The 20,852-nt window shown below is 41.1% G+C and overlaps 1 protein-coding gene across 1 annotated transcript in view; it reads right to left on the bottom strand.

Moving 5' to 3' along the window:
* Window positions 1–445: 445 nt before the first annotated feature.
* Window positions 446–20,852, bottom strand: part of kcnb2b (potassium voltage-gated channel subfamily B member 2b) — an 89,627-nt gene continuing 69,220 nt past the window's right edge. Inside the window, exon 3 of the mRNA XM_031749966.2 lies at window positions 446–6,257. Coding sequence (XP_031605826.1) covers window positions 4,278–6,257 — 1,980 coding nt within the window. The 3' untranslated portion in view covers window positions 446–4,277. The remainder of the gene's footprint in view (window positions 6,258–20,852) is intronic.

Raw genomic sequence — 20,852 nt, forward strand, 5'->3', positions numbered from 1 at the left:
TAAAGACAGAAAAGAATATAAAACTAAGTAAAATTGTTCCCACACTAGAAGCGAAGAAGCTGTGTGAATGCCTCTGCCACCTTATTTAGGCTTAACTGGTTTTTACATTGCAAATTATTATTGGACAGAGAATGCATTTCCCTCTAAACACACTGTAAATGTTGTTTAGTTGCACTGGAACATGCCTGGAAATGCACACTTACATTAATTGCATCGAACGGAACGCATTTCCGTTCAGTAATAAATCATTTATCAACCAGCCAAACTGCTGAGTTGTCCACACTTCTGTATACGGAAAACAACTTTGCTTTCTTGCAGCAAATGCAACATATTATTTTAATTGGTGTCCTGATTCGAACTTAAGTCTTTTTCCCCCTCTTTTTTACTTGGCCTACAATCATCATCTGATATGCAGAGCAAGGAACACCAAACACAAACGCAGGAGTTATACATTTATTTGTTATTCTGCATATGCTAATAGACGTAATGAGGAACAATGCTCTACACAAATGTTGACATACATACCATAACAAAGTGTTCTGTGGTCACATAATTGTTCAGACTACTACATGCATACAAAGATGTTGCTTTGTACAGAAACAGTCTGTAGGTCAGGATGTGTCTTGATGATAATGCTCTCTCAAAGCTGAACAGAAAAAAGAATGGAGGAGGCAGAATATACAGAGATATAAGGACAAACAATGATGCTGTTTGCATTTTAAGGAGCAAGGTAAGCACGTATGAGTGACACGGACAATACCCATTCTCTCAGAGAGGGTAAAGACACGACGTTTCCACTCTGTACAGCATCACAGATGAATACGCCATCATGAGACAGTAAGACAGAGCACAGTCCTTTTTGCTGTCAGTTCACAGAATTAGCTGCAGTATCCACACAAACTTTATCCCGAGGGGATACAGCTGATCAATCCAAATCCCTTGTTTCTCTACCCTACCTGTCAAAATGAAAGATTACTCGAGGCTAACACAGAGACATGATTACTACAAACAAGGGATGAAGGATTAATTGGAGTACAGAAAAAAAGTACAAGCTTACAAACAAGAAGGTTATGATCTAACCTCCCTTTATTATAAAGAAAAAAAGAGAGATGAAAATTCAAACGAAGACCACCGCTGACCCCGCATTTTACTTCAGAGAGTACCAAAGAATCTGAGCTTCTGATGAGGGATCGGTAATATCACAAAGGTAACTCCATGAGGTCTCACATGAATCTCTGAACACTGAGTCAGAATATGCTACTTTGGGCAAATCGTATGTACACAGACAAAAGAAAGAAAATATGGACCACAACTGACACAATGTAACCATTTGGGAAAACCATTTCTTTTCTTGTCCTCGCCTTGTTTTTACCCACTCATAGCTATTCCTGAGGGCATGCCATGGGGTTAGAGCTTCTGAAGCCGGAGGGACCGGAGCACTCACTGGTGTCAGCATGGGAAATAATCAGATGGATCAGCTCAGAGACAGCAGGGATCTCTTCCTGGCTGTAGCCGCGCTCCCTCTTCGCCTCCCTTAATGGTCAGATGTCCATCCCTTTGTTTGTACTTCTTCCTGCCTCTCCGAAGACTGATGGGAGTGGATACTGAATGTGGTACACACATTACTCAGAAGAAGGGAGAAATATTGCAGCTCCCTGTTCTGGAAGCCAAGACATCGAAGTGGATTTTGACGACAACACTTCTCAAAAAGTACAGAAGCAGCTAGCTGACATTAGCTGTTCAAGAAAAACAAAACAAAACAGATAATCTATCCAATCAGAACATCAGAGAGTTATAGAAAACCTGAGAACTCAATATCATTACTTGTTTCTATTACATAAAGACCTGATTTTTCCTATAAAATTAGAATTTTTTTCTGTACAGTGCTATATGAACAAAGCAAAATGACTCGCTACCTTCTCATAAACAGCCGTGTTATGAAAAGGCACGCATCATTTCAACCACCATATGGCAGGAAATTGTGGTCGTGCTCCATTTTGGTTTAGAAAAAATAGACTCATTCTCCACGATAATTCACAAAAAACAGAAAATTGTTTGTTTGTGGCCATTAAAATTAGATAATGTTAATATCTTCCACACATTTGCTAGATTTTTTATGTAAATCTAACAGCAGTATAAAAGGCCCTGGTGGTCAATTTGGATTCTTATTCCGACAGATAATCAAATTTGAGGTCCATTAATACCTGGCTTTAAGGTGCTCAACAGCATTTTGCCAGTCACGCAATATGAAAAAGTAAAAGTCAGATTCTCATTTGCATTGTTTGTGAGATCCTAGTAGTCGTAATACTCTTTTTGCCTCATATTAAAGATATAACATCTGAAAAATACAAGTAAATTTTGCCTGTACACTTACAAATTCCCATAGACATAAAATAAAGTGCCACAATTCTTGGCCTGCATAGATTGCAGTATGCGGTATTGCACATTCCACACCTTTCAGTAAAACAAACAAACAAACAAAATATGATTAGCGAAAAAGAATGATAACAAGAAAGAAGACAACAAAGTAATTCACCCACGTTCCTTCCTATCATTGCCATTCCGGTTTGTGTGGCTTTCACAAACACTTCGCTAGTCTACGCCGACATGTGTCACGCTGAAAGAAATAAACAAATATTCCAGCAATAAATTGGAATCAAAGGCAACGTAGAACAGATATATTTTCAGTCAGTGTAAAACAAAAGCAAGAGAGACGACGAGAGAAAAAAAAAATCCTTTGGGTTTAAGTTTGACTGAAAATTGTTCACAATAAAACACGATAAATTACAGTCCGAGACACCACAGATATACAAAAAAATGCCTTAAACTTATCAGCAGGATTGGGTAAAGTTGCAGTAGTATGGAACAAAGGTCAACATTGACATGAGGCTGCTGAGGATGCAATGAACACAATGCAGGTAAACAAACTATAATGAAAAAAAACTCCAAAAGCATACCTACTGTCAAAATACATGTTATTACCATATATGTTATAATGCAGTTGAGATAGAAGAAAGCTTGTCAGTGTGCTTGATTTGGTCCATTGATATCAGAAGGAATACTGTCATTTTTTGTTGTTGTAATCTACCCCTTTTAAAAAGCCAAAACAGATAATGATAGTGTAACGCATATATCTGTGTTAATGACCAAATCTACTTTGGTGAATAATAAGTCTTACCTCTTTTTTTTGTTGTTTTTTTAAATGGAGTCTCACCTACATATTGTAGACTTTTTCTACAACCAATCTAGCCCTACTTATCACATTTCATTCTTAAAACTACTTTTAGATAGATAGATATATTTATTTATATAATTGATGTTAGAGAGTAAATAAGATCATTTCCTCTGATTTGGATGGAATCAAAAAGCTGAACGAGGAGCATCTTAAATCTCTAACGCCTGAAACTGCGTGATAAATATTGTCAGTAGCTTTAGTGTCTGATAGTTCATCTTCTTACTGGTTTGATAAATACTTGGCAACTACAGGTGTTTTTTGTTTTTTTTTAGAGAATTCAAGGTGTTTTTATCCTTCTTCAAAGATTCAAAGATGCTCAAACTGAAAGTTCAACAGCTGCTATGAAAAACAAATATATTAATCTCAACGTTACAGTTTCATACACCGCTATTCACGAGAAAAAAACCAACCAAAAGATAAAAAAAACGAAACAAAACAAAGAAACAGGGCCATCATGAGAACACTTTGCATTGCCACAAAAGGTAATGATATGTTTCTTTTTTTAAATAGGTCGCTACGATGCAACACCCAATCTGAGGGCTGTCTATCCAAACCCCTACCCCTTCCTTTTTACATTACAAATATTAGTACCCTCAGTGACTGTCTTCCTTTGCCATCTTGTGCATTGTCATTGCCTTAGATGTCCTAGTATTTACAGTGGAGCGCTTTCAGCAAACTAAGCACCGTAAAATATCTGTCCTTTGATTTTTTTTAAAAAGCATGCTTTTACAGTTCCTCTGTGCATTCCCTTCTTTTGCTAAAAAAGGAGACGTTATGTACATCTGGAGGACCTGCGTGTACGTGATTTGATGAATTCTCTGTTTCTCAAAAGTGTCCTCTTTGAGCCCACTGTTTCCCAGGATCTGCACAAAGCACTGCAGTTTCTTTTTCTGCAATTCAACAACAACACAAGTATAAGAGACTTGTCATGCCATGCAAAAAGATCTTTCGCCACTGCTGCACCCTTGACTTTCCTCCCTGCTCTCCCAAACTTCAGGCTGAGGTTGTACTAGGTCTGTTGTCCCTCAAATGTCCCTTACATTCACATGCTGGTTTCACACGTTGGAGAGAGGCTGCCGTCCCCGGGTATCAGGTGGATATCGGATGTAAACATGTGGTTCTCTACTTTGTGTCCACTTTGGTTGCTGTCAGGCTTAACCTCCTCGCCTGCCCCAACCACACCTTGGGTGCTATTTTGTGCTGCTGTCTTGGGTGACAATGGTGCAACCACTGCTCCCGCCACCTCCATCAGGTGCTTCTCTTCATGATTCTCTGTGGATTGTGGATCTTCATCCCCTGGTGGGGTGTCCACCACCAGCCTCTTAGGGGCCAGAGGGCAGACGTCTTCCATTGTGACTTGAAGAAGCCCCTCTGAACTAGGGATGAGTGGTGATGTCTCTCCCACTGGAGACTCATCTTCCAGGATGCTGGAGCTGATGTCTCCAGGAGAAGTAGTACTGGGTGGTGTCAGAGGGCCTTCGGCAGAGGTCTTTGTATAATTGACCTTCAACCCTTTGTTTTTTAGAGGATTAATCCGTCTTGGAGAGCCCTGGATATTCTCCGCAGCACTGCAGCTTTCCCCTTCCTCTATGTAGAGCTCTGATCCATCACTTGGGTTGACGGACTCATAGAGACCATCTTTAAGAAACCTCTGGTCATCACTGGGCCTCAGTAAGCTAAGATTCAGAGGTGGCGGGGCCCTGGCGTGTCTGATCTGACATGATCTAGTATCCTCCTCGCCTGAGTTTGAGCCCTGTTTTTTGATGCCCGCTGAACAGCTTCCAAAGTTTTCCGGCAAGGAGGGCTGGACTTCCTTCATCTCCATCCCCACCTCCTCTTTTAATGCAAATTCAGGGCTATGGGACTTCTTCGGTGATGCCGGGGCAGTCATAGTTGTGCTCAGAGTGCTCATGGAGCTTGTAGTGTTGAGATTGCTGAAGGACTGTGACTTGGTTATCTGACTGTACATCTCCTCCAGTGTTTGAGCACTAAGGTGCTGTGGGGTCCTGCTTGTCCGCTGTGGACTTCCAGTTGTAGTGATGGTTATGTGATGGGGAGAACCTTCCGGCAGAAACTCTGGGTTTCTTTTGTCAGGTGATTTCAGATGGGTTTCAGAGGAGGCATGTCTTGTATGGCTGCCCCAGCGGCTAGGCGACAGGTGGTTGTCAAGAGGCGTCTTGTTTTCTCCTTTATCTACCGCTACATCCATCAGTTCCATACTACGAGCAAAGGCATCTTTTAGGTTCATTGACACAATGCTACCATTCCTTTTGGCTCTCTCCAGAGCCTCCCTTCTCTTGATGGCTTTCTCCTGCCTCTTCTGCTCTTTGTAGAACTCAGAGAAGTTGTTTACAATGATGGGGATTGGTAGGGCAATGACAAGAACACCTGCAATGCAGCAGAGTCCACCTACAATCTTTCCAAGCAACGTCTGTGGGTAAATGTCACCATAGCCCACTGTAGTCATTGTAATGGTGGCCCACCAGAATGAGGCAGGAATACTGGTGAATTTGGTGGCATCTTCATCTTTTTCAGCAAAGAAGACCAAGCTGGAAAATATCATGATGCCCATGGCAAGAAATAAGATAAGTAGCCCCAGTTCGTTGTAGCTCCTTCTCAAAGTAAATCCTAGAGACTGGAGCCCCGTGGAGTGCCTGGCTAACTTCAGGATCCTCAGTATTCTCATGATTCTGAATATCTGCACCACACGACGCACATTTTGGAACTGCAGCACGCTCCTATTCGACTCTGTTAGGAATATGGTGACATAGTAGGGCAAAATGGCCAGCAAGTCAATAACATTAAGTGGACCTTTGAAGAATTTCCACTTATTCGGAGAAGACAGGAAGCGAAGGAGGTACTCCATGGTGAACCAGGCAATACACACGGCCTCCACATGGGCCAGGTTGGGGTTATCATTGAACTGGCCAAACTCATCCTTGTGCTGGAGCTCTGGTAAAGTGTTGAGAGAAAGTGCGATGGTGGAGAGGACGATAAACAGTATTGATATGATGGCTAGAATCTGAAAAGAGAGCACAGAAATGAAGAAAGTATTAGTTTAACAATGGCAGAGGACACACTCTGAATAATCAGGGCTGCCTGATTTGCATTAAGGATTTTAAAAGATGTATAAATAAAGGTCTTCAGTATATGATATGAATCTAATGGAGGGTCTGTCTTTGGTTCAAAGGCACTGTGGGCGTGCTCTTGAATATCAGAGCTCCATTATCCATATAAAGAATATAGAATATGCTAGAGTATTACATAAGGATAGGTCAGCAAGATAATGGAAAATGACACAAGGAACCAATGAGTGATTAAATGAATGAAGCATTGCAGACCTTACTGAGTGAGAAGTTAATTTAAATAAGGGTAATAAGTAGGCCAGACATCTGTTTAGACAATAACTGTGAGCGCGCACGTGCGTGTATGTGTGTGTGTGTGTGTGTAGTCCCATCTACACCAGATAAAAGAATAAAAGGATTTTGGCGCCACCTGTTGGCAAATGTCTAAAACTTCCCCTTTCATTCATTACTTTCACTTTGAAAAATGCACAAAGCTTTAAAATATTGTTTCTTCTTATGAAACATACAGTGAAAATATTGTTTCCCGTATGCTCATCTGAACAGTGAGGGGACGGGTAGGAACATCCTGCATAATGCCATGAGGTCAGCACAGCATAAAGCTGAGTTTTAGCTGCAGCTCTTTATCTCGATGAGGATTTATTGACACAGATTGATTAAATCTGGCCTTAGATGCTCTGACTATGGTTTAATATTTATAAAACAAGTGTGTCATTTATATTTGGCAAAGACATTATGTTACGTGATGAGCTGAATATCTTCCCTCTTGCACTGTAACCACAGATAAAACTCCTTACAGTGCTGCTGGGGTTAGCTGATGTCCTCTTTTTATTCCTCTCCAGTTCAACTCTGCTCAGCTGAGCGTCTCTTCCCACACAGGTGAAGCATGCACACTCGGTGCAACCCTGCATCAAAACATCGACTGAAATCCAGGACATGTGAAAAATTAGCATTCTTTTGTGCAAAGTCCTCTGTGACTCGAGCAATATAAAGCCTATTAAAATCTAATGAAGAGAGATTGAAGCGACTCAGTCAAATAGGAAAACAAGGCACGCTGAATACTAATCACAAATCACATTAAGTTGCAGAACACATTGATGATCTTACATAAATTTACAATGTGTAGTCCAGAGACGCTCACAGTATCTCCGCAGAGACTTCATTAATTTAGCAAATATTACATATTAGCAATACTCTTTTTCTTTCTTGCAGTGGTTAGGGGTCAACCACTTCTGTAGTGCATCCATTAGCCTGTGGCTAACAATGACAAGCTGGAAAAAGTGGTCAGATGGCTAGTGGGATTTCCTGAAGCAAACATATATAAATGCATTTTTTTGTTGCTGGATCCCTTCTACTAATGCAGAGGAAAAATGGAATCATAAAGCAGAACAAAGAAGGTGGTGTCATGGCTCAGCAGAGGAAGTGTTATCGCTAAATGAATGCTGGTACTGATTAGGTTAAACCTATTAGCAGCTAAGTGAGGCAACTCAGGGCAAGCTTGGCACTGAGCTGTGGAGTCATAGTAAGGACGCAGATTGCTTCCATAACCCTCAACTTTTTGGCAAGCGCATTTCAGGCTCACTCCCTGCTGCCAAACAATTTGATCGGAAGACCTTTGCTTGTACTCCTGTTTCTGAACAGCAACAAGGTAGACGAGCAGATAAGAGCATGAGATAATAATTTTGGGGGTATACTGTGTCTTACACAGATGACTTTCTGATGTGGTACAGCATAGAGTGGACTATATGTAAATAAGATTTACTGACATGCAGGCAAGAGGTAAGTCATTCTTCAGAGGTCGATTCTTTATTTAGATTTACATTAACTGCCTCAGAGGACACAGTTAATCTTCTGCTGTTCCACACTTCAAAAGCTACACTATGAACAGCTGAAAGAATGGACATGCGGGCACGCACACAAACACACAGACAGAGACAAACCGATTAATGTTTTCATTGACCCATAGCCCCGCTGTCTCACTTTCACACACCCAAGCAACCTGTGTTCAGCAAATGCCGTATAAGCTCGGGGATAAGAAGCGCTCAGGTGGCTTGCATTAACCTACTGTTATTGAGTGGGAGTAGTTAAGAAGATCAATTACTTGGACTCCTCTTTTCTCATGATTTGCATCCGCGGTTGCATTAAGTATAGCATCAAATGTCATGAGTGGTGGATTAAAAAACAAAATAAAAAAAAAAACAGAAAGCACAGTAAAGCCGGTTGACCTAGATGTGACTGTGAGGACGAAGGGTAACAGACACAGGAAGTGAAAGAAGATTTTTCACAGAAGCGGCCACTTTCTAATCTGTGGAGCTCCTCTCTGACCGTGAGTTCAAACTGTTAGATAACTGAGATTAAACTATCTGTCAGTTCCACCACTGACCGATGTGCCTGCACGCACCTTGGCTAAACTGTGTGTGAATGCGTGTTGTGTTAAAATGAAGCAATTTCATTTAAAAGTAATTAAGAAAGTTAAATATCAAACTACTGGTAATTATAGCTTTATTATATACATAAATTTTATACTCATCTATCAAAATATATTTAGACTTAATATGTAAGAACATTTATATTTTACGTCAATTTATTTTCAAGTACAATTTATCAATTTATTTTTAAAACACACCAGGTTTATGAGTACAATTACCTTATTATTACTTTATAACTGATTTTAAGCATTAGGCTCCTTTTTTGAGTGGACATTAAACTTCTTTCACAGTTTGTTTTAAATTTTTCTCTTCTTCTTGTGAACGACTCGGCCTCAGTATCAGGATACCAGTCAGGTCATGGTCAGGCTACTCCTGATTGGCTTAGACGGGCGGTCAATGCATTGAGATGATTAGCTGGTGTTTCACATACTTTAGCTGCCTGTGACCAATTGGGCTGCTTTACTCTATCTCCACTGGCTCTATAGTAGCAGACAGCTTATTGTGCTCTGAATAATAAGAGCACAATCAGGCCAAATCGTACACACAAGTGGGTCTGTACGGCAGACTTTTGTTGTAATGAAGGATTCCTTCTCTGTGCGTCACATGGACTTTCAGATGTATGCAGAGAAGAGTTGCCTATCCTTTAAAACCCCATAGAGTCCCCATCAATTCACAGCAGAGGAGTTTGCCCTGATGTCACAACATCGATTTTCCTTGAGCTCTCTCCCTTTGATCAGAATTGTCATGTTGCTCCCAGAAAGAAACATTTGAATAATACCTGCATTTTTATACTGCATTCTTTTGGTTAGTATGTCACCCACTCGCCCATGAGGTGTGCTCATCTTGGATCACCTAATGTGCACTGCTCTTGCATTCATACATTTAAGGATTTTTAGCAGATCACCCATGGAGAAAAAAGCAGATATCTTAGCACGGCTGCACTGGGAAGCCGGTTCACTTTGAGATTTACAATCAGGGAGACGACTAACAAATTAAAGTTCTTAGTGTCATGTCTTACTTTTGGAGCTCGACTGATATATGGTAGGACTATCACAGTTATCCTGGTATTTGGAGATAAACTATTTCCTTATATGAAAAGTTAATACATAAAAAGATGTTTGGGATAATTGAAACATGAAGCCATCATGTGGTTTTTCACAACAAAGCAGCTCCAACTGTAGCACTGTTGGCTCCACATGTATAACAGCTGAGCAGAAGGTGCTTCAGTTCAATTCAGTGCAATATTCTTTATATAGCGCCAAATCACAACAACAGTCACCTGAAGGTGCTTTATATTGTAAGGTAAAGATCTGACAACAACACAGAGGAAAACCCAACAATCAGATGACGATGTCAAGAGGTTAAAATTTGGAACAGGCATTGTCACCAAAAAACTAAAATAAGCTGATGAAACAAAGCAAATGCTCTTTTGCCCGTAGCAAACACACTCTCCTCATGATTTAATTCCACAGATCCTTAAAAGTAATTTAAGATATCCTGGGTGGACTGAGAATGGGGAGTGAAGTTGATCCAGAGGAGAAAACATGCAGGAGTCATGGCATTAAGAGCCCTCTTGAGTCGCTCTTCTGTGCCTCTCTTGAGCTTTATCTTCAGCCACCTGTCATCTCAACCACTTCTCCTGAAATTGCAAGAATCACCTTTCTACATCCTCCTCAAGAGGTCGTCAATAGAGGCACTAACTCTTCTATAAGTGCCCTGTCATCAGTGGCAGCTCGTGGTTGCACAACTACGTTCCATTTATTGCGCTACCTCCTCTGCCTGCATTCGCATCATTCTTGACTTTGAGAGGGAAAAGCTCTTGTGAGGAAGAAAAATATTCTGCACCACACCAGTGGCCCACCTGCCAGCTAGGTGGAGGCTATTGATTGTGTACATGTCAAATTATGGACACTGAGCCAAGTCCAGCAAGAACCTATTGATAACCCTGCCCGAAGCTCTTATGGACTAAGATCCACCCCATAAGTCCCCATTGGCCAAACCTCCCCCACTTGGTTCATCAATTTGTGCTTGACAACTTGAGCCTTTCCTCAGGTATGATAATTTTTGCTGCAGAATCAATCCAGATCATTATGGCTATGGTAATGTGGATTGATTTCAGGAGTTGTGTGGTATTTAATCTTCTTGGTCTGTATCTCTTCCAGTGTTATGACCCCATCGAGGAATGTAAGATGTTGGATGGCACATGACAACTTGGCTTTGTGCAAAGTCTACTTTGCTAATGTAATGAATTAAGTTTACATGTGCCCATTGCTCTATTATTCACATTATTAGATGCACATGCAGGATATAGGTATAATCCCCCTTTGTGCATAAATTCTGCTAATTAGCAAATTGACAACAATTAATGGAAGCAGTGAACAAACATGATAAGACACATAGCTGGAATATGACTTAAATACACACACCCATAGAGAGACCAAATATAAATCAGCAGCAAAGCAGGGGGGGGGACCCCACCCTACACCACTCTGTCTGGTTGAGTGCCTTTACTATGGCCAGTTTCCAAGGCATTCACCAAGAGAGGAAGAGCAAGAGAGAAACAGAAAGAGATGGTGATATTTGTTGGCCATCAAATGTTTTGTTCCGTAGATCCTCCAAGGTTCAGAGAGGTTTGGAGAACTGCCCAGCCATTACGATTTCAGCCTCAATTCTAAAGCCATTAGTCTGCAGACAAAATTACCGAGTTCATAAAGCACTGGGGACAAAAAAAAAAAAAACGATGAATCTGATCCAAATGAATTTCTTGAAACTGGTACAACACTACATGTGTCCAAAACTGCTTTGTTACAATTTGCAACAAAATGAGAAAAATAAACCAGTTCAGTGTCCGTCTGGTCTACAGTTTTTAGAACTCCAGAATTGGATGCGTGATAATGAATGCTGATTATTTTCTGAAATCTACTGAGCTATTCATAAACTTTTGACAGCTCAAAGTGCAGTCAATAACTGCACTGGATATGACCACTGTGTCTAAGCATAATGCAGTATCACCGCTCTGTGTCACTTACAATTTAATTTGTTATCAGTCAGCTAGAATATATTATGTGCCCCAACTGAGCTCGGGAGCTTTCGCCAGAAGTCACGTTGTGATTTAAGTCACGTCTTCAGGGTCAATCTCAGTGAGGTGTCTTACAATCAGTGTGAGAGACGATCTCTGCATGTAAATATTTTATCTTGTTGATTGTTTTGCAAAGCACGGCAACATCAACAGGAGATGCAGAACTCGCTGTCACCTTCATATTATCCTTGCTGGAGGCATGCAGCACGAAGAAACCAGAAGGTTTCAGTCAGTGTTTATGTTGAAACTGCGCTGGGTTCATTCAGCAGCACAAAAAATGCTCAAGTGGGCCTGACAGTGTATGAGAAGAAACCTTAATCAATAACCAGGACTCATCTGCCTGTAGGCCACCTGCACGTTTTGTTACCCAAGAGCTAAAGTTAACTTTTAGGCAAAATATGACAGGTGAAAAAATATTGAAAGACCCACTAAGACCCACTGGCTGCAGTGTCGGAACTCTTTGCTAAACTTCACTGTTTCCTGCTTTCGTCTTGTAAAACACACTGTTCTGCGCAAGCTTTTCACACTCCCCCTCAAAGCCCTTTCACTTCTGTCCAGGCTTTATTTATACTGGAGGGATATTTGTTTGTGTGTTTCTTTCTTTTTTTTCCTTTTTTGATGAAGCAGGGAGGGAAGTGGGCTAGTATGAAATATTTATAGAGTACATTCATCCAGTAGTCGCACAAACACGCCTGCACAGAAAAGGCAACACAGTTATGGTGTGTCAGCATGTGGTGCTCGATTACAGCTTAGAGGCAATTTGGACTGAGTGACATGCCCATGATTAGCAGTTTGAAATATCATACATAGAAATTCACGCATTAGCTGACACAATGTGCTGACAATTCCTCCTTTGGTGTTTGTTCAAACGACACATTAGGCGAAGCTCATTAAGACTTTTACTAATTCAATTAAACAACAGCAATAAGAGAGAAGTGCACCAGAGTCTTCTTTTGCCGTGTTGCACTCTCGAGGCATGGATATGCGGAGGGATGGATATTGATAAGCTTTCACTGAAACCAGTGCCATTATTGATTCTGCTTATAGGTCCAATTCTTTTATAAATCACTTCCTTAATGATTCATGAGCAAAAAAGTAGGCCGCCATAAATTTTCCAATATGAGCGTGGCTGTTTTATTATCTCTGAACCCTAATGCAGTGCATAAACAGAGCAGAAAATAGGCCTGCATGTAACTCAGGTGTGCAAAATCTCCAACTGACATGAGTTTGAATCACTGCTTTGCAATGCCAAACTATCTCAAAAGCATATCAACAATGATCAGACAAATTCAGGCATGATCACTGTATTTCACTGCATTTCCATCTGCTAGTAATTTATATTTGCCAGCATGGCTCTCTTCTGGGACCTTCTTGTCCTTCCATGACCTCAGTGACATTAACTAAACCAAATACAATGTAAAAAGTGAAGGTGGGTTGCAGAGCAGCTTGCACTTGTGCTGCAACTATAGGAGAGCTGAAGCAGCTTAAAAAGCTTGCCCTATATGAGACAGCCAATTAGACTCGTAGACGGGTATCTGAGCCATCAGCTTATGTGGTTTCAGCTGCTCTACTGGGATTGCAGATGAGCCTGACTTCGAGGGGTGCCTGAACTAATGTTATGCTCAATTTGATTAGCTTGGAGGCATACAGCTCTGATGGGATGGATGATTTGTGGATTGCTGTCCCCAGAGGAGAGAGCATAGCATTTGGCTAATGGTAAGTGCAGCCTACTTTCAACTTTAGGCCAAAAGATGATTTTTCCACACTGTGGATATAACAGACTTTCTCTGACTCTGCTCAAAAATCGAGATATTTTCAATGACCTACATTTCTATAGTTAGAAAATTATTTACTGTTGGTATCATTGTAAAGTACTGATAGGTTACTGCTGTAGATACTAAATTAATTAGCTGAGAATGCTAACATTTAGCTTGTGCTTTTGACAATGAAATGTAATTTTCAACTTATGCTATCAAGTTAATATCGAGTTAATAAACATTATATTTTATTAATAAGTAAACAGGGAAGCCTATTACAGCAAAGCCGACCGGTGTACCTTCACTAGGTCACAATGTAGCACAGCACTCAGGTAAAATTCAACATTTATGAGTGAAACACATTTGCACACTTACAGTAGCACCATCTTAAGATCATGAGACATCATGAGTCAGCTAGGACAGCTAGGTCATGTTTCTCTCCCAACTTTGAGAGAAACTTTGTAACTCTTCTTTTCAGTTAGGGCCTGAGATGGATTTATTCAAAGCTCAGATAGCATCCTTGAGCTATCTGCTGACTGAAATAGATCCCTAACGCATATTCCATCCTGTAACACAGTCATCTACCTAAGTTATCTGATCTCTACGTCCAGTACAGTCTTCAGGAGAGATATGATTGCACTTGAACAATGCTTCACGAGTCTATTAAAAAAAGATGTCCCATAGCGTGGTGCTATTTTGGTCGTCGACTCAGCAGTTTGGCGAATTAATAGTTGGCTGCAAAAGTGTTTCCCGCAGAGACCGGGCCTCCCAGGAAGGGCAGCGAGGAAAGACATGCAGAAAGCACCACAAAGACTTTAACGTAAAGAACAAACTGAGTTTCAGGTCAATGTCTTAGAGAGATCAACGCTTTCAGCTTTCTCAGTTCTGGCAAACTTCAAAATCGCACCAATCTTTCTTGCACTTTTCGTCTGGCTCTCTCTGTCCTTCCTCTGTAATCAGTCCAACACTGCTGCCCTCTTAGCCACTTTGCAGCCAAACATGGCCCATGACTTTCACAAGACAAATGTCAGGAAGAAAAAGAGACAGAGAGCGAGAGAGAGAAGGCGGGCAAAGTGCAGGCTGTACTGACTGTGAGGCTGACATAAAGTTGTATTTCCTTACACAGTGGAAATTACAAATATAGCAGAATCAACTTATTAAATTATGCCAAATCCTCACAATTTTTAAACCTGCAGTAATAAACAAAATATACTACTTCTATCAGGAGAAAAATCCTATAAAATGAATTCCACTACTCGTAAAATATGTAAGAACTTGCCATGAGCGACGAGACAGGCAGAGCTGAAAGTCTGCATGTTTTTATGCCTTTTGTCTCCTGTTATCATTACTTTGTTGCTGCTATGGCAATTTTTTGTGTGTGTGCATTTCTGCGATGAACAAGCCTTAGGCCCTTATGGTGTGACAGCATTATTAACCTATGTGCCTCTGACATCCTCCCCCCGAGAGAAGAGAGCAGAAGGCAGTCTACAGATAAAGCCAGTACCTACCACAACACACATACACATTTACTATACACGTGATCATTTTCATCTTATCTGTAGGAGCATATGACGGTTTTTCTTTCTTTAAAGAAAACAACAACAACAACAACAGATGACTTTCTTATGTTTTTAATAATTTTCAGCCATGTGTCCTGCTTTCCCTCAGCTCTGTGTCTCTTCAGGGGGTTACAGAGCCAAGGCTGGAGAGAGCTGTCAGCAGGGCTAAGTATAATTACCGCTAAGTGTGCTAGCCCCTGCGCCTGTGTAGTGATCAGTGTGTTAATCACACCGGGCAAGGCACCATAATCAACACTTCCTCGAGGTATAGACCAGAGGGAGGAAGCAGAAACAAACACTTGGACCATGTAACAGTTAATATTCATGATGCGCTGAGTGCTGCAAATAACTTGCAGGGGAGCTTGCCTGTATATATGCAGATAACAACACGGAAGGATCTCTTACAAGCTCCCTGCTCCCATCTTCCTCTCCCCCCGAGTCTCCTGATAACATCATCCATCTGAGTGTGGAGGCTGCGGGAGGAGGGAAAGGCGGGGCGGCGGTGGAGAAGATGCATAAGTGTGTGCGCGTGTGGTGCTTTCTCTCCTGTCACCTCTCCCGGGTGCTTCTCCTTCACAGATAAGACTGGGAAAACCTCGCAGCAAAAACTCACTCTTCCACACACCTCCCACACGCATATGCACACTGGCCAACGCCGCCACACAAACACGCTAATATATACAGTAAAAATGCCTTTCCTACCTCTCTTAAAAAGACGCACAGTGTCACACTGAGCCAGCTCTTATAGTTTAGAGACTACGCCCTCTTATTAAAAAGAAAATCCCTCCCTTTCTCTCCCCCTCCGCCTTCTCCCTCTCGTACCTCTGTCTGTTATCCTCAATGACTACGCGTCACCTTGCTGTCTGAGTCAAACTGTGTAACCATGGAGATCTCTCCGAGCACTACTAACGCAAGTCGAGTAGAAAGCAGCTTTGTGACTTAAACATAGTTTTTCCTGTGATGCTGAGCCTCTTTACCATTCTGAGCGCTCTGCAGAAGCCCTTTGAGCAGCAGGTTGACAGAGACAGATCTCAGGGTAAGGAGAGGTTACTTGGCGCATTGTAATTCAAAGGAAAAAATTCTGACAGCCTGTACAAATGCTATGGTGAATGCCAACAATATATATATAGATAACATTTGCAGTTTGGGGGAAACTTTTTGTTTAAAGTGGAGGTGCTTTAAGGACATTTTTAGGATATTTCAAACTGGAAAGAACCCTGACACCTGGGATTACTAGTCCACTGGTCATTTGCTGTTGTTTTAGTCAACTCAAGAGTGACTCTGCCCATAAGAGGGAGATTCTCCACCATCACGAGCTGTATTAAGGAGGAGAAAATGTTTGCAACTTTGTCTTTTTTGCTGCAAGGAGGTTCATTGGAGTTGGGTTAGAAAGTTTTAAGCTTAATTTTAATGCCAAAAGAGCGAGTTGTGATAATCCCTTAGCTATCCTCTCCATCCTTCACACACTTTGTGTCTGTCTTTCAGTGGGGACTGCAGAAAGACTAGCGGTCACCGAGGAGTCAGCTAATCCCAATCAAGCGTAAGGAGGAAGAAAGAAGAAAGCACAATGCTGAGCCCTAAGTGGCACTCCTCTTCTTTTATATTCCCCACAACATCAGCATCCACCTAAACACCATCATTTCAAAATGTGGACTAGTATGTGTCTACTGGCTTCAGATCTGCACATTATGCCAATTGCAGTTGTTGCTCTCGCAAAGTCTCTTTCAAGTTATATGCTGACACTGCAAAACTCTACACTGCTTCACTCTACCTTGTTGACTTACTGTTTCACAGCTTCACCTGCAAGGACAGGCCAGTGCCTTCATATTTGTCTTCAGCACTAAAATATTCTTAACTTATATATCACACACACACAAAAAAAACCCCCAATTCTGGAGGCGAGATTCAGCACACAGCCTATATTTTTGCCTCATTTTTTGGAATCTCTTTTTCTGCCTTTCTGCTGGGAGTCTGCAATAAATATAAACCAAATTCTGTTTACCACAAGTCAACTGACAACATGGGTTTTCTTTCTAATGAGATGCACCCTGATGATGTTTGCATGAATTTATTCATGAGTGAGGCTGACACGGGAGGAGAAACAAGACAGGCACAAGAGCAGCCAAGTAAGTGAATAAGTAAATAAACACTCAAACAACAGACAGCAAGAGCAACAAACACAAAAGCCAATAAAAAACTAATTTAAAAAAAGCTTGAAATTTGATGAAATTACAGAATACTTGTTTTATGTATCAGCTCTTAATAAAAAATCATCTGGTCCTTAGCAGGTGTTAAAATGAGGTAAATTCAACGTCAGAGGAACAATAGCAAAACATGTCATTTTACACTGTATCATGATATATTTGACAAAGCTGAAGCCAAAATGCTGAAACTGTATGTGACAAACTAAGTACACCATTACTGCTTCCATAGAAAATTAAGAGGGTAAGTAGCAGCCAGGTGCTCATAATGAGATGCACTTAATTAACTGATCATCAGGACCTCTACAAAAGCAGACGTTATGGCAGTTTGCTGGTCTGCAGCATTGCGTGTGGGAAGGGTTATATGGATATTTCCAAAACAGTTGTAAGTCCATCATTCTAAAGTGAAGATGATTAATCACAAGTGGAAAACTTTTACGGCACCCGGAGTGACCATCCCAGCAAATTCACTTCAAGGTCAGACTCTGAAATGCCAAAGAACAAAAAAAGACCAAAGAGCTACATCTCAGGCTCTACAGGCCTCAGTTAGCATCTTAAATGTAAAAATTTATGACATTAGAATTAGAAAAAGACTAAACAAGTATGGCTTGTTTGGAAGGGTTGCAAGGAGAAAGCCTCTAAAAAGAACATGGGTTAGGTTTGCATCTGAACAAATCAAAAGATTTCTTGAACTTTTAAAATTCTAAATAACCTGGCCCCAGCTACTTAACTGATCTCCTCTATCCGTAAGAGCACTAAGATCCTCCAGCCAACTGCTCCTAATGCAACCAAGGTCTCGTTTAAAAACCAGAGGAGACCATGCATTTGCCATCGCTGCCCCTAGACTCTGGAATAATCTCCCAGTCGAAATCTGTACATCGGAATCAATTCAATCGTTCAAATCCCGTTTAAAAACACACTTTTTAACTTAGCTTTTGAAACAAATTAGTTTGACTTTCTTTCGGCCTGCACTACACCATGTAAATACAATTTTAAGTATAATTGTACTATTTGTTCTTTGTTCTGCCTGCACTGCGGTTTTATTGTGAAGCACTTTGATGTACACTATTCTTTTAAATGTGTTATATAAATAAACTTTGACTTGACTTGGAACAATGTCCTCAAGACAAATGAGACCAAAGTGGAGATGTTTGGCCATAACGCACAGCACCATGCTTGATGAAAACCAAACACAGCATATCGGCACAAACACGTCCTGCCAACTGTAAAGGACGATGGTGGAAAGGTGGTGATTTGGGCTTGTTTTCCTGCCACAACAACACCTCGTGACTGCAAAACACCTGGACACCTTGCAGTCATTGAGTTCACCATGACTTCTCTGTATACAAAAGTATTTTGGAGTCAGGTGTGAGGCCATCTGTCTGACAGCTAAACTGGGAGGTGCAACATTTTTGGAGCACAAAGGGATCATCCTTAGATCAGACGACAGATTGTTGACTGCATGCAGACACAGATACGTGTGAAAGTAACACACAAATATCACTAAAATTCTAATCATTAAAACCCTGGCATGCCTTTTTTTTTACAATTAAGCGTGCAGCAGGTGATATTATTTGTCAGATGATTTCATAAAAAGTGCTCCAGAGGGCACCAACATCACAGTAAGGGTTGAATCTGCAGAGGTGACACCTAGTATGGAGCTACTGGGCTAGTTGGCATCTACCTGTTACTCATAACTCCCATGCACCAAATTTAAAGACAGAGGCAGCCTTATGTGACTATATGAACTTCTGCATTGACTTATCTTTGCTGCTTTGCTGCCCTCGTTGATGTTTTCACCAAAGTTCTGGTTTATACAGTACTTTCAGTTTGGCCCAGTCACCATATAACACCTTGACTTTGCTGTCTGCTTCTGGGGAAATAGAGAAGCTTAGCAACCATGGTGTCAATAAGATATTGACGCTTGTCTCTGTAACCATAGAAACTTGTGAATGGGATCTGTGGTTCTCATGTGTGTAATGTCTTCACAAGAAAATAATGGAAATATTAGTGGAGGTTTTGTGCTTTGATATCTTGCTTTGCAAATGAAAGTCTATAACTCAAACCTACATCTGCACATATGAGTACACAAACACACACCTTAGAGCGATTTCCGCAATTATCTAAGCCGGGGCAACCCCTTTTACGAAGAGCAACACATGCTGCTCTCTCCCTTGCAGTTTGCCATGATGTTTGCTTTGGTAATGACTCATACTGGATCATAGTGAGTGGTTGTCAGCAACAAAAGAACAGCCAACAGACCACAATAGAAATGTGATATTGAAAAAAAAAAGTGGTATGAATGACTGAGCAATTGAGCTCAGTGCTGCTTCATGGCTGAGACAAGCAGGGAGCACTGATAAGGGAGCTGTAATAGCAGTCAGACGTTTACCAGCCTTTGTTCCACAGCAAATGAGAGTGATGATCGCCAGGCTTGGGAGCGGCACTGGGTGACTGTTTCCATGGCGTTAGAATGAGGTATGCCTGAGTGTGTGTACATCTGAGTGGGTGGTAGCGTAGGTTGGGGTGGAGGCCTGGGTATTATTGATAAGTTGCTCGTCCTTGAGAAAAGCCAGATTGGGACGCCCCCGCTCTTCACGGGAGATTTCCTTTAATTAATCCAAATGAGGACACACATACACACACACACACACACACACAGAAATGCAGGCACACACAGATGACTGCGAGCAGTGAAACAATGAAAGTGTAGGAGAGAGAAAGAGCAAATTTTTAACAGATGTTATTCAAAAAGTCCCAAGCTAGAATAAATTAATCACATTTTATGTTGTATTTAATAGCACAGATAAAAGTTTACAGCCATCGGAGTTGTGAGGATATACTTAGACAGTGTACCGCTTTGAGTTGCCAACATGTTCACAGTAAAATCTTGTGTGTGTGATGTTTTTATCAAGCTAATTACCACCAAATATAGCGTACACATCAGGTACAAATTGCACTTTTGCAGGTTTTTTGTCAGAAAACAAAGGATTAGAAAAGCATTTTTAATCCTTTGGATAGGATGCCTCATCCGAGAACCATAAACACTTAACATCTTGCCTGCAGCGGTATAACTAATAATCGGTTTTAGCTCAGGAGGTAGAGCAAGTCATCTACTAATTGTAAGGTTGGTGGTTCGATCCTTGGCTTATACAGTCTGCATGCCAAATATCCTTGGGCAAGATACTAACCCCACATAACCTCAGATCAGAGTCTGAATGTTAGACAGAAAGCACTTAAGGATTGGTGGGGTGTGCTGCATAAGGCAGGAAGAAAAGTGCTATATAAGAACCAGTCCATTTACTTAATTTCGAACTTTACTTAACTTTCGAAGTACCGCTTTTTCTGTGTAGAGTTTTGTGTGTATTCTGTGTAGGTTGCTTGTACAGACGTACATTTTTGCATGAAATGAGTCAGTGTGACCATCCAGCTTATGGTCCAGTCAAATCAGTTGATCGCCACAGCTGCATTGGAACAGGTATGGGATTATCAAATCGGTAAGACAATAA

Source organism: Oreochromis aureus, linkage group 9, assembly GCF_013358895.1.
Source record: "Oreochromis aureus strain Israel breed Guangdong linkage group 9, ZZ_aureus, whole genome shotgun sequence".
Classification (NCBI taxonomy): domain Eukaryota; kingdom Metazoa; phylum Chordata; class Actinopteri; order Cichliformes; family Cichlidae; genus Oreochromis; species Oreochromis aureus.